The sequence below is a fragment of the Balaenoptera physalus genome (genome assembly GCF_965194825.1).
Source record: "Balaenoptera physalus genome assembly, chromosome: 11".
Taxonomy (NCBI): Eukaryota; Metazoa; Chordata; class Mammalia; order Artiodactyla; family Balaenopteridae; genus Balaenoptera; species Balaenoptera physalus.
Window position 1 is genome coordinate 58,229,713 of NC_138896.1, and position 14,411 is coordinate 58,244,123.

The 14,411-nt window shown below is 40.8% G+C and overlaps 1 protein-coding gene across 3 annotated transcripts in view; it reads left to right on the top strand.

Moving 5' to 3' along the window:
* GPD1L (glycerol-3-phosphate dehydrogenase 1 like) overlaps positions 1 to 14,411 on the top strand; it is a 114,648-nt gene that overhangs the window by 52,234 nt on the left and 48,003 nt on the right. Inside the window, exon 8 of one of the 3 annotated variants that reach the window (XM_082411862.1) lies at positions 3,912 to 6,744. The exons of the other annotated variants lie outside the window; for them this stretch is intronic. Within the exon in view, the coding sequence (XP_082267988.1) occupies positions 3,912 to 4,008 (97 nt within the window). The 3' untranslated portion in view covers positions 4,009 to 6,744. Of the gene's footprint in view, positions 1 to 3,911; positions 6,745 to 14,411 lie in introns of those variants that run through there. 3 annotated transcript variants of the gene reach the window in all.

Here is a 14,411-nt window from a genome sequence, read left to right on the forward strand (position 1 = left end):
TGTTGTGAAATTTGCTTTATTTAACGTCCTTGTGCCTGTGTCTTTATGACCATGTGTGAGTATCAGGTGTTTGTATTAGTCTGCTTGGGCTGCCACAGCAAAATGCCACAGACAGAGTGGCTCACACAACAGAAATTTGTTTCTCACAGTTATAGAGGACAGAAATCGAAGGTGTCGGCAGGGTTGACCTCTCTGAAGCCTCTTCTCCCCGCGTCTTCTCGTGGTCTCCCCTCTGTGTACGTCTGAGTCCTAGTCTCCTTTTCTTATGAGGACTGCAGCCCTATTGGTTTAGGGCCCATCTTTTTTTTTTTTGGCCACACTACCCGGCGTGTGGTATCTTAGTTCCCTGACCAGGGATCGAACCCGAGCCTCCTGCATTGGAAGGCAGAGTCTTAACTACTGGACTGCTGGGAAAGTCCCATGGTCCATCTTAATGAACCCTTTTCACTTAATTACCTCCTTCAGTGCCCTGTCTCCAAATATAGTCATTCTGAGGGGCTGGGGCATTGGGTGAATTTGGGGGAGGAGTACAATCAGCCCATAACAGTGTTGTAAGCTCCTTGAGGGCTGGGGCCTCATTTACAATACTGCACATCCCGGCTCATGATTGAGGCCTGACACATCTAAGCCCTCAGTATCCATTAGTAGGATAGCTGATTTATTTGGTTTATGCCCATTTTTTAATAAAATATTATCTTTTGTCCTTTCACTTTTTGAAAAAAAATATTTATTTTTTGGGAAGTATTTTTGCTGTGCAATATTATATGCTACAGGTGTACAATATAGTGAATCACAATTTTTAAAGGTTATACTCCATTTACAGTTATTATAAAATATTGGTTATATTCCTCATGTTATAAAATATATGCATGTAGCTTATTTTATACATAATAGTTTGTACCTCCTGTTCTCCCACTCCTGTATTGCCCCTCCCCCCTTCCCTCTCCTCGTCCTCGCTGGTAACCACTAGTTTGTTCTCTGTATCTGTGAGTCTGCTTCTTTCTTTGTTATATTCACTTGTTTGTTGTATTTTTTAGATTCTACAAATAAGTGATATGGTACAGTATTTGTCTTTCTCTGACTTATTTCACTTAGCATAATACCCTCCGAGTCCATTTGCTGCAAATGGCAACATTTCATTCTTTTTTATGGTTGAGTAGTATTCCATTGTTTATATATACCACATCTTCTTTATCCATTCATCTGTTGATGACCATTTAGGTTGCTTCCATATGTTGGCAATTGTAAATAATGCTGCTATGAATATTGGGGTGCATGTATCTTTTCAAATTAGTGCTTTTGTTTTTTTCAGATATATGCCCAGTAGTGGGATTGCTGGGTCGTATGGTAGTTCTGTTTTTAGTGTTTTGGGAAACCTCCATACTGTTTTCCACAGTGGCTCCACCAATTTACATTCCCACCTATAGGACTGTAAATTTTTTCCACGTCCTGGCCAACATTTGTTATTTGTGTTCCTTTTGATGATGGCCATTCTGACAGGTGTGAAGTGATATCTCACGGTGGTTTTGATTTGCATTTCCCTGATGATTGAGCATCTTTTCATGTGCCTGTTGGCCATCTGCATCTCCTCTTTGGAAAAATGTATATTCACTTCTTCTGCCCTCTTTTTAATCGGGTTGTTTGTTTTCTTGTTGTTGAGTTGTATGAGCTGTTTATACATGTTGGATATTAACCCCTTATTGGTCATACCATTTGCAAATATCTTCTCCCATCCACTAGGTTGTCTTTTCATTCTGTTTATGGTTTCCTTGTCCTCCTTTCACTTCTCACCTTCTTTAGAGAGTTCCCCAAACTGATCTAATTGGCTTTGTAGCATTTTAAAATTTAGAAAATAGCATTTAGACGGGCATTATAACCTAGTGGTTGAGTGTTGGCTACAAAGTCAGAAACTGTGCCTCAGTTTCCTCATCTATAGAGTGGAGATAATATTATCTACCTCATAGGGCAGTTGTGAGGGTTAAATAAATTACTTATTGATAGAAATCCCCCCTCTCCCTGCCTCTGTATCACTTGTTAACACCTCGTCTACAGAACACATTTTGGAAATGGCTGGTCATGAAAATTGCTCTTGGCTTTAAGAGCAGTGCCTAGTTAAAATGCCTTGAACAGTAGGGTTATTTTTCTCGTGTAACAGAGAATCTGGAGGTGGACATTATTGGTGTTGGCTCAGTGCCTCTGGATTAGCATCTTAGTGATCTTGTTAACCTTCCCTCAAAGCCTCAAGATGGCGCCAGCAGCTCCAAGCATCACGTACACAACTGCACTCAGGGGCAGGGAGCAAGGGCAGTCTGGGTAACAGATTTTTCCTCCAGTGCCTCTCAAGGAGAGAAAGATCTTCCCCAGAAACTCTCCCAGATGTATTGTGTCTTGCTGGCTAGAAATTACTTACTGGGCCAATTCTAGGTGAAAGAAAGGCTGAGAAAGTGAGCCTTAGGCTATTTCCAATCTCGATAAGGAGAGAAGGGGGTTGGGAATGGTTTCGGTTGGCCACTTACAACCTGCCACCCTGCTTGAGGGACATACAAGTTGTTCTCATCTTAGGAAGAGGAAAACTAAGCCATGGAAAGGGTTGAAATCTCCAGGCTCTAACTCCCATTTACAAGAATTTATTCAACAAATAACTCACTGAGCACCTGCCCCTTGCCTGCACTGGGCCAGGCTGTGCTGATGCGGAGGTGAACAAACTAGGCTTGGGCCCTGTCCTCTCGAACAGTCTGGAACCCAGTGGCCACCCTGTGGCTGCATTTATAAGCTGTTTATTTATTGCACATCCACCGTATGTCATGTGTCGTACTGTCCACCTTACACGTTTAAGTCAGTTACTACAATAATCTTGAGTGTCCAGCCCCATTTTGCAGATGAGCAACAGGGTCAGAGGGCTTGTGAAACTTGCCCAAAGTTAATAGGCTGTGGAGTCAGATTTGATTCTCTACCTGACTCCAAAAAACCCCCAGAACATTCTGAACCTCAAAAAACCCACAGTGACAGACTGTCGTAAAGACATATAACTAATCAGCCCTGTTTGCTGTTCTTAAATTACATTGTCATTATAGGATGCTTAACTAGATAATTTTCAGAATGGATTTGAAGATTCCTGGGAATTCTTTCAAGCTCACTTTAGGCTGTGTGTGTATGTGTGTGTGTTTAAAAGCCTGATTGAAATTATAAAGTGATTTCCTTAGTGATTTTTGCCATAAAAAATAAATAAATAATAACTTGCTGAGCCAGCAGTGCCCTGGGATAACGCTATCTTTTCTTACGGTGGAGTATTAGCCCACTCCTTCGTGCCCTCACCCATTTCAAACTTTCATTTATACCTGTGCTCGCATCTTGGAAGAAAAGGCAGAATAAACCCCACTTCCAACGTGAGATCAGCACTTCGCTAATTGTGGGTCCCCACGTTGATTCTTTTGAGAATGTTCCAGGCCTGCATTATTTATGGTGCTGTGTGGGCTGCCTCATCTTCATTCTTGGATGATTGATTTTGGAGCAGCAAGAGAAGTACCTCCCTGTGATTTAAAAATTTATTCTCCAACCTTTTAAAATAGTGACAAAAACTTGGATTCATTCTAGATTTGGCCAAGAGCCTGAGCCACAACTCTTGATGTCATTGACCACAGATCACCCTGTAAAGACTACCCTGGGATGTGAGTGTAGACAGCGCACTCCAAACAACGAGGCAGGGGATGGTTTAGGTTGTACCAAGTTCTTACAGCCACCGTGCAGAGGCTCTCTGCAGACCAAGTAATGGAGGGACGTGAAGGCGGTCGCTTTGTTTTCCAATACTAGCATATGCTAGTCTGCAGTCCGTTAGGCGGGAGAGAAAGACTAGTTGGTTCTGTGAGGTAGACCAGACGGCTTAACTTGTCTTTTCCTGTCCCCTCGACCAGGTTTCCATTGTTCACTGCGGTGTACCAGATCTGCTACGAAGGCAGGCCCGTTCAAGAGATGTTGTCTTGTCTCCAGAGCCATCCAGAGCATACATAAAGTGAATCTTGCCACCTGTCAGGGAAAGGCCTGCCTTTCCGATCAGTCATTTGGATTCAGATGGAAACCGGGACTTGGCAACAAGATGTTTGCGTGACCGTAATCCCATCATGGATGTGTATGAATTTTTACAGGTTCATTTTTGAATTGCGAAATGAAGTTCATTAGCTAAGATGTTACCGGGCAACATCTAGACGCACGTATATGAACGTGTGAGTGTGTGTTCCTTTTTCATTCTGTGGATGTTTCTATGAACCAAAATTAAAGGCCCTTTTTAAAAATCACTTTTGAAATTTTCCCACTGTGGTAGTTTATCAGATTGGAACTATCGCAGATAAAAGTTTTGGATCTAATTCCTATGTATTCCAGTGAAGGAATTTCTTTTTCTCTCATTCTCTTGAGGTTAAAATTTAACCAACATTAACATGGTAAAGTGGATGAGTGAGTGAGTTCAAAGATCAACATACTGTAACTTTTAAACACTATCTCAAAGCCAACATAATGAACTACTTCGATTGTGGGTTGATCTTTTTTTTTTTTTAACAATTACTTATTTTTAATTAGGTAATCCACTCATAGATTTTCCTCTCACTGCAGTTTTCTGCATTTTTAGCCTCTTTTCTCTTCATTAGCTACCAGAATGTGCTTTCATAAAGGCTCAGCAGTGGCAGAAGACAGAAAACTCATCTGGGATTTTTCTGCTGTGACTGACACATTCTTCTGATTAATGACACTTGTATGATGCTTTTTGTCAGGTCGTACTTTTGTGCAAATATTTCCTTTAAGCCTCACAGGTCCCCTGAAAGGGGGCTGCTGTTATTCCTCTTTTAAGGTGCAGTCACTGTGCCCTTGTCGCCCGGTGAGTAGGGGCACAGCCAGAGGCTCTCAGACATCACTGAGCTGGTTTGAACTCCCGCTTAATTGGTTGCAGCAAATGCCATTTGCAGCCTTTCTTGAGGCTGTTGGCGGGCTTCCTGCAGCTGAGGCTTGCGTGGGTCCTTGTCTAGAAGGATATCACCCAGTGTGGCCCTCACTCCATCAGCTTCACTTGGAGTCTCTTAGAAATGCAGGTTCCCGGGTCCCACCCCAGACCTCTGAAGTGGGGGTATTGTGTCTCTGCTTTGACATGCCTTCCATGTGTTTCAATGCTCGCTACTGTTTGAGAACCACTACTGTAGAAAATTTATTTTAGATTGGCATTTCTCAAATCATGTTCCATAGGAAACGAGTGTCCCGGGATCCAGTGCTGGTTCCGGTGTTCCCTGGCAAGGTCCAGTGAGTTTGGGGAAAGCTGCACCTGTACACCCCTCCTGAAGGGGTAGAATGTGTGTTAGTGGAACCTGTTTATTTAACCCAGCAAGTCCCAGACAGATTATGGAGGTTTTTTGTGGGTTTTTTTTGGCAAGGAAACTTGCCAAAGTTTCCAGGCTGAGGTGACCTTAGGACAGCTCAAGTATACCCTTCACTCTCTGCAAGAAATGAGGATGAATGACTGCCTGTGGTGTTGTTCATTCTGAACCTTTACAGTTCAGGTCTGCCATAGATCTTTGACATAGCTTTAAGGTGACACTATGAGGTACAGCCAAGTGGATGTCAACCTCGCTGAAACGCACATTGTGTGGACTAAGTGCTTTTAATTATAGAATTAGAATGGGAATTACTGTATCTTTGTAAATGTGATTGGTTTCAGGATAGCATTGCAGTTACCTTACATAGTACTTGATAAGTGTTTAAGGGAATGTATGAATGTCTTACATATTCATGCATTTTCAGTCACTTTGAGATTTTGACCTTTCTTATTTTCCAGCTTGGGACTTTTTCCCTTCTATACCCAAAATGATTATAGAACAGATTTTGTGGGAATTTTAAAAACTCCTATACACAGAAGTATATGAAAGCACACAAAATGCTACAAGTTTCATTGATTTTAGGGCCACTGTTAAGTCAATCCATTTTTGCTTGTCTCATAATTAATATTTTGAAAAGTTTGTACATAGGTAACAAAGTGTTGCTTTTTAAGATACATAAAGGGCTGTAGGCTAATTGTGGTGTCTGTCAAGTAGGATCATCAGATGTGAGGAATTCGGATTTTGTCTTTTGTATATTCTCATCTGCATTCAGCTTCCTACTCTGGGTTTTGTACTTGAGTGTTTTTTCTTTATAAATGCCCTCTTACCACTCTGAGGTCTTCTGACTGTACCTCTTGAACATAATTATAATATTCTGCACATATGGAAAAAGGTAAATTTTATATAAGTTTGTGCTTTGCTAACTGTAGATATTTATTACTCTACGAGTTATCTATTTTTATAACCACCTGTGGTCCATCATTTATTTTAATTCACCTTTCTTACTAATTATGGTAATAGGGGAGGGAGACATCTAGAAGAGAAGCTTAATTTATACTGTTTCAGCCAAATCTCTGAATGTAAAAACTACGCTGTTGCCTTGTATAATCCAACCTACTATAATGTGGAATAAATATCTGTCTTGAAACCCATCCTAGCAGGTGGAATTGAGTTAAACTCCTTCTGGTTTTTCATTTAACTCTTAGCTATAACATTGGCCCCATGGTATCGGCCCAGGGAGTAGTGAGGTGCCACTGTACAAAGGAATCTTCAGTTTTTCCACTAGCTCTAATCTGAGCCTTTTACCTACACATGTACTATATTTGTTTACAGACTGTAGGTGGATATAATTTAAAAGCTTGATTTAATAAACATTTAATCCCCCAAACCTGTGCTACTGATCCTATTTTTTAAAATCAGCTTATTTAATAGTTTTATTTGTTTAAGAAGCTCTTTTTTTTTTCTCCCTGAATTGTGTTGCATTGACAACAATAAAAAGGCAAATTTTAAAAGAAAGGCTTTATCTCTAATGCACTCCTCAAACACATCTGCTTCCATTTGTCTGTGTTCCTTTCCATTGCTTGCTGATCTTTTTATATAATTGTAAGTGTAGGATGGAGGCCTTCCAGTTGCAGCCATCCAGTGGACCGTGAGAGAAATCCCCAAGAGCCTGAAACAAATGGGGGCTGATGGCCAGAGGAGTAAGGCTTTGAGGTGGCTCTGTGGCTTCAGGGGAGGGTGTGGGAGTGCTCTCCATTATCACCTAGGGGTTTGGGCTGTAAAGCTTATGCTAGAACCTCCGAGGGCTACACTGTTGGGAAGAAAATGGGCTAAGAAAACACATATGGGCAGAAGCAAGAAAGTTGGACTCCAGGTAGAGAAAAAGGTCTCTGCTGAAAACCTGTGATCATGCCAGCACCACAAACAGGCTTTGGGTTTGAATTTTTATATCCAGGAACCACAAGCCAAAGTTAGCATAAACGTCAGAACTTGGGCCAGTAATGCCGGTAGGTAACTGACAGAAGCAAAAACAAAAACACCTGCAGAAATCACTCTGGATCCAGGCTGCACAGGCTTCCCGTAAGTATGCACTTCCTACAAATATTCCCACTGAATATGCACTTTTAAAATTATAAAATAATTGCAAAATAGTTCATTATGAGTGAAAGTCAACAGCCTTTTGGAAACAGAAGAATTAGATGCCTAGATATTTAATTGAGCAAAATGAGAGGTGCTTTGAAGGGTAATTTTAAAAATAGAGACATAAAAGGAGGATTAAAGTATTAAGGTCAAATTACTGTTGGGGGTGAAGGAACAACCAAGGAGACTTGAAAACAAACCAATTAGAACATCTTGAAATGAATATAATTTACATTATGTCTTTGGACAGATTAAAGAGTAGATTTGACAGAGCTGTAGATGGAATTAGCAAACTGGAAAATAGATATGAAGATATTAACAGAAAGTAGCAGAGAAAATGTCTCAGAATTTAAAAAGTAAATAGAGGATAGGATAAGAGTCAACATACATCTGAGAGAAGTTCTAGAAGAAAGAAGAGGGAGAGGCAATTTTTGAAAAAATAAAGTCTGAAATTTGTCCAGAATTTATTGTATGTGACCAATTTTGTTATTCTCCCAAATATATTTCCATTAAAATTTTACCACATAATCTTTATAACTTTTTATGACTACTTGTAAACTTAAGTTGATGGTGAACCTTTTCTTTCTTTTTTATTTTGAGGAAATAAGTTGTATGAGAAAGCTATAAGCATAATCTACTAATTTACTGAAGGTGTGATTGATTTGAGTACCGAAGCAAGCTGCGTCCCCTTTGGTTTGGATGAGTACTGAAGCAAGCTGCGTCCCCTTTCGTTTGGGTGGGAGGTGTAGCACTGTGGCAAGGCTTGGGTTCGAGATCATGCTTCATTGTCTTAGTACCCATTTCGTCAAGTCAGCCAAGTCCTCTTTGAAGTGCATTCTCCCCATCGTTTAAGCAGGAATAATATCCATGCAGTCTGGCTCAAAGGATTACTGTGAAGGTCAGTGAAAAGCAGGAAATCTTAACATATAAAAGGAGACAGATTTATAGCTGCTTATGGCAGACACAAGGATATATATTAACTAAATTATAAAATTTTTTCTGAGATGCACAAACTACATTTCCCAGCCTCCCCTGCAGTTAGGTGACTGAATTCTGTCCAATGACATAGGGAAGAAAAAAATGCCACTTCCTGGGGTTACGATTCTGTTTGAGTCTTTACTCTTTTCCTGCGTGCTGACTAGATATCAATTTCCAGGATGACCTGGAAACTGTATGTTGGCTCTTAAAGCCTGGATTCCTACATGACTGTGTGGAGAAAGTCCCCCCACCCTCGGTCCACGTTGGACTGTGATAGTTACAAAAATCATTATTATGCCACTGAGATTTAAGTGTTATTTATTACAGCAGCTGGCATAACTTACCCTAAGATGTTGCTAAAAAGACATTTGAGGAGTTAAGATGAGATGGAACTTAAGAAATATCAAGAGATTTCGGAGAATTTATACATTGGTCCCTATAGCATCCTAGTATCTATTTTGGCATCGCTTGTTTGGACACAGGAGGCTGTGTTGGAATGTGGGTGGGTACACTGTGGATATGTCTGTTCCTCTCCTCCCAGGACTAACTAGCTAAGTCCAGACTTTGTATATGTAATTGTCCCTCCTCCAGAATTAATGCCGTCAAGGGCCAGGATTTATAACGTGTGCATATATATATATATTTTTTTTTTTTTTTTTTTTTTTGGTCATGCCACGTGGCTTGGTGGGATCTTAGTTCCCGACCAGGGATTGAACCCAGGCCCTGGCAGTGAAAGCTCCGAGTCTGAACCACTGGACTGCCAGGGACCTCCCTAACACGTGCTTCTTTAACACTGGAGTGTCCTTAAGTTGTCTTCCTCATTTCAAAAGCTTCTAATTAGAAATGTCATTAGATTTTCGATAAGCCTACATGCCAGCTGTAAACTCAAAATCTCGTCTAGGGCTTCCCAGGTGGCAAAGTGGTTAAGAATCTGCCTGCCAATTCAGGAGTCACAGGTCCGAGCGCTGGTCCGGGAAGATCCCACATGCCACGGAGCAACTAAGCCCATGCGCCACAACTACTGAGCCTGCGCTCTAGAGCCCGTGAGCCACAACTACTGAAGCCCACGTGCCTAGTGCCTGGGCTCCGCAACAAGAGAAGCCACGGCAATGAGAATCCTATGTACTGCAACCAAGAGTAGCCCCTGCTCACCACAACTAGGGAAAGCTCGCACGCAGCAACAAAGACCCAATGCAGCCAAAAATAAATAAATAAATTTTTTAAAATAATAAAAAATAAAAACCTTGTCTAGCTGAAGCCAAAAGGAGTGACTCTTCAGCTCCACTTCAAAAACTAAGGAATGAAACATCTCTGAATTTTACACATTGAGTAAAATTGAGCCATTGGAAAAGTACCTTCATCATTGAACTTGTAATTTGTCAAGTTGGTGTTATTCAACTTGTTGCAAATGGAAATGCAATGCTTTTATGCTTTGATAGAAGTGTTATTTGTGATTCTTTTTTGTTATAGCTCTTATTTAAAATAATCTTTGAATGGGAAACAGTCACTTGATTCCAAAATAAAGCCCATCTGCCCACTGCCCAAGTAGCCACTGTTACTAGTTTCTAATGTGCTCTTCTAGAATTTCATTTTACATAAGCAAATATATACTTAATCCCTTTCCCATTTTTCTACACAAAATAGAGCTTACTATACACCTTGCTTTTTTTTCAGCTAACATTATATCTTGACCATCTTTTATATCAGTGGTTTGTTTTAAGCAACTTTTTAAGAACTCTTTATTTTGAGATAATTATAGATTCACAGGAAGTTGCAAAGATAGTACAGAAAACTCTCAGGGCCACCCAGTTTCCCTGAATATATCAACACCTAGTTTTTAAAATTGTAAGTTAAAATAATAGTGGTAAAGCACTTTTAGCTTTACTACTCTGGTTCTTTGTATATATGAATTTATTTAATTCTCAAAACTTATCATCCCATATACAGATGGGAAAGCTAAGGCACAAAGAGGCTAAAGAACTTACCTAACAGAGTTAGTAATTGATAAAGCCAGGATTCGAACTCAGACAGGTTGCCTTCAGAGTTTGGGTTCTTAAATTTTAGGTTATGTCACCTCCTTTGAGTAATGGCCGTTCATGGTAAAACAAAATCAGACAGTGACTGAAAGGTCAAAGGTGCAGTCACTCAATTCTTCCTGAAAACTTGTTTACATACACAGTGTTCATGCATGTATTAGATATTAAGACATAGTACTGTTCTTCAAAAAATCTACAAACGGGACTGTGGCACAGTGGCTAAGAATCCGCCTGCCAATTCAGGGGACACGGGTTTGAGGCCTGGTCCGGGAAGATCCCACGTGCCACAGAGCAACTAAGCCCTTGCACCACAACTGCTGAGCCTGCGCTATAGAGCCTGCAAGCCACAACTACTGAAGCCCGCGTGCCCAGAGCCTGTGTTCTACAACAAGAGAAGCCACCGCAATGAGAAGCCCAAGCACCGCAACAAAGGGTAGCCCCCGCTCGTCACAACTAGAGAAAGCCCACGCGCAGCAACAAAGACCCAACGTAGCCAAAAATAAATAAATTTATAAAAAAAAAACAAACAGGAATGGATAAAGAAGCTGTGGTACATATATGCAATGGAATATTACTCAGCCATAAAAAGGAACGGAACTGTGCCACTTGTAGAGATGTGGATGGACCTAGAGACTGTCATACAGAGGGAAGTAAGAAAGAGAAAAACCAATATCATATAATATCGCTTATATGTGGAATCTAGAAAAATGGTACAGATGAACTTATTTGCAAAGCAGAAATAGAGACACAGATGTAGAGAACAAACGTATGGATGCCAAGGCAGGGAAGGGACGGTGGGATGAACTGGGAGATTGGAATTGACATATGTACACTACTATGTATAAAACTGATAACTAATGAGGACCTACTGTATAGCACAGGGAACTCTATTCAGTGCTGTGTCGTGACCTAAATGGGAAGGAAATCCAAAAAAGAGGGGATATATGTATATGTATAGCTGATTCCCTTTGCTGTACAGCAGAAACTAACACAACATTGTAAAGCAACTATACTCCAATGAAAATTAATTTTAAAAAAACCAAAAAAAAAATACTGTTCTAAAACTTTCTTTTATAGTCTTAATATTGGAAAATATGGATCTCCCACATCCTTTAAATATCTGCATATGTTTAATTATATGACTTCCATAATTTATTACAGATGAATACTTAGATTGTTTTCTCTAATTATGGTAATTGCTTCAGTAAACATCCTTGCACATGTACCTCTGTTCACTTAGGTAAGTAAATCTAGAGGATAAAGTACTAGAAGTGGAATGGCTGGCACAAAGTTAATGTGTTTTATATTTTAACAAACACTGCCAAAGTAACCTTCAGAAGGATGGCTGCAATTTACGCTTCTGACCTCATTTTCTTCTCCTGATTACTTCTATAACCTCTACTAGGGATACCTTTATAACAGAGATCTAAATCGAACCAATAAATCCGAGAAATACACAATTTTGTATTTATCAAGAATTCAGGGGAATTCCCTGGCAGTCCGGTGATTAGGACTCGGTGCTTCTATTGTCGGGGGCTCAGGTTTAATCCCTAGTCAGGAATTAAGATCCCGCAAGCTGCACGGTGTGGCCAAAAAAGAAAAAAAAAAAAAAAAAAAAAGAATTTAGAAGTCTCTCCTACCAGTTTTACCATAAAAAGTAAAATTTTGTTATTCAAAACTAGAATTTTGTTTAAAAAGCCATCTTACCAACAGCTGTAAGAGTTGGTGGTGCTGAAGGTTTATATAGGCACAGAATATGTCATGTAAGTGAGCTGTTTACGAGGAATGTTGAAATAAGAAACGTTAATTAAAAATTTAAAACATCACAAATTCACTGTTTAAGCAAAACCCCAGAAGGCTCTTTCTTGTACAATAAAAAGCAAGCTGAGGGCTTCCCTGGTGGCGCAGTGGTTGAGAGTCGGCCTGCCAATGCAGGGGGCACGTGTTCGAGCCCTGGTCTGGGAAGATCCCACATGCCGCGGAGCAACTGGGCCCGTGAGCCACAATTACTGAGCCTGCGCGTCTGGAGCCTGTGCTCCGCAACAAGAGAGGCCGCGATAATGAGAGGCCCGCGCACCGCGATGAAGAGTGGCCCCCGCCCGCCGCAACTAGAGAAAGCCCTCGCACAGAAACGAAGACCCAACACAACCATAAATAAAATAAATAAATAAATTTAAAAAAAAAAAAAAAAAAGCAAGCTGAAATGGGTTAAGATGCTTGTCAGGAAATTCCCGGTTCCAGTGAACGATGACCCTCCTGTCCACTAGAGGTCACTCTTTGGAAATGACTTTCCCCCAGGCAGTCGGCAGCCTGCAAAAAATAGCATCATTCTTCCTGTGGCTTTTTGGTCAAGTGGCAAGAAGGCCATGCATTTCATGTGAGCTGAGTGGAGTTTGTGCTGGGCAGTTGTCCAGTATCTAGGTTTCGTTTTGACTTTGTAACCCAGAACCGTAAGTTTTGATGTTTTGCTTTGACTCTGTCCTGTATCCACTTAAACATCGGACTGGATTTTGTTGCTTCTGGATTTCTTTCCCTTCCTTGATTTTGGACTCCCACTCATGTCTGTCTTTGTTAAATATCTGTCTTCTTTTCCCTCTTATTCTGACACTGACATTCTGGCAAAAACAAAAGTATCTGCTTCCTTTTTATTCTCAGGAAAGACTCCAGGAACATATTTGGGGAAATACTTCTAAAGGATGGACTTTCCTTCCATGCTTTAAAGAAGTTTCAGCCAAGAGGGTGGTATGCAGTGAAGAAAAAAACCTCTTCGCATCCCAATCTTCTCCCTGGTTTGCCTATTCATTATCTTTGGAGATAGTGTGATTTCCATTTAGAGGCTATTTTATCAGGAAGTGAATGAAATTTACGCTTCAAGACTCTTACTTGTACTTATCCCTTCTACAGCCTTGTACCTAACTTTGTTTTATTAAATTTGTTTTTGTTTTTGTTTTTTTTTGGCTGCATTGTGTGGCTTGTGGGATCTTAGTTCCCCAACCAGGAATCGAACCCAGGTCCTCGGCATCAAAAGCGCAGAGTCCTAATCACTGGACTGCCTGGGAATTCCCTGTATTCTTTTTCTTAAAAAGAAAGCACCAAGTTTTAAAAGCTTCTGGCCCCTTACGTTGAGTCCACATCTAGTTTCAAGACTTTGGAGTCAGGTGGGGATTCAAGTTCTGGCCTGGTGGGACTTTGGGCAAATAACTTAACCTCTCTGGGCTTCAATTTCCTTGTCTGTAGATAGTGTCAGGTTTCTTGAGGAGTCAGAACATGTATAAGTTGCTTCTTACAGTTCCCTGAACACATTAGGGAAGTTCAAGATGGAAAGAACCTGGGGAGAAAAAGACAAATCCATACTTGGTTTGAATCGCTTGGGGTCTTCTGCAGGGAGACGTCCAGGAGACAAGAGAACATTGTGGACCACAGATCAAAAGCGGATGAGCGTCAGAGGTGTTGGGTGAGGCCACTATGAGGTCGGATTGCCCTGAGGGAGGTCTATGAGGTGTGGAGGGGAGGGGATCTAGAGCCCAGGAACCACTAAATAAGACTGAGGTGCCCAGGGCAAGGCCTGGACATAGTCCATGTTTCATTTTGTTTCATTTCAATCATGGCCCCAATTCCTCAGCCCTCCCTGAATCCACCTTGGCCATGAGACTTTACAGATGGAGTCTATTTCCCAGCCCTTGCAGATAGGGCTTGGCGTGTGACTGGCTTGGCCAAGGCAACGGGGTGGAGGTGATGGAGTGTCAGGTCCAAGTCACATACATATTTGCCAACTTGACTTTCTCCTGTACCTTTGCTCTCTTTAGACTACTTCTAGGAGGTAATATGAATCATATTTTAAATATTTTACTACATAGAGTAGCTCAAATTCATTTATTCTTAAAAGCTAATTTTTCATTAT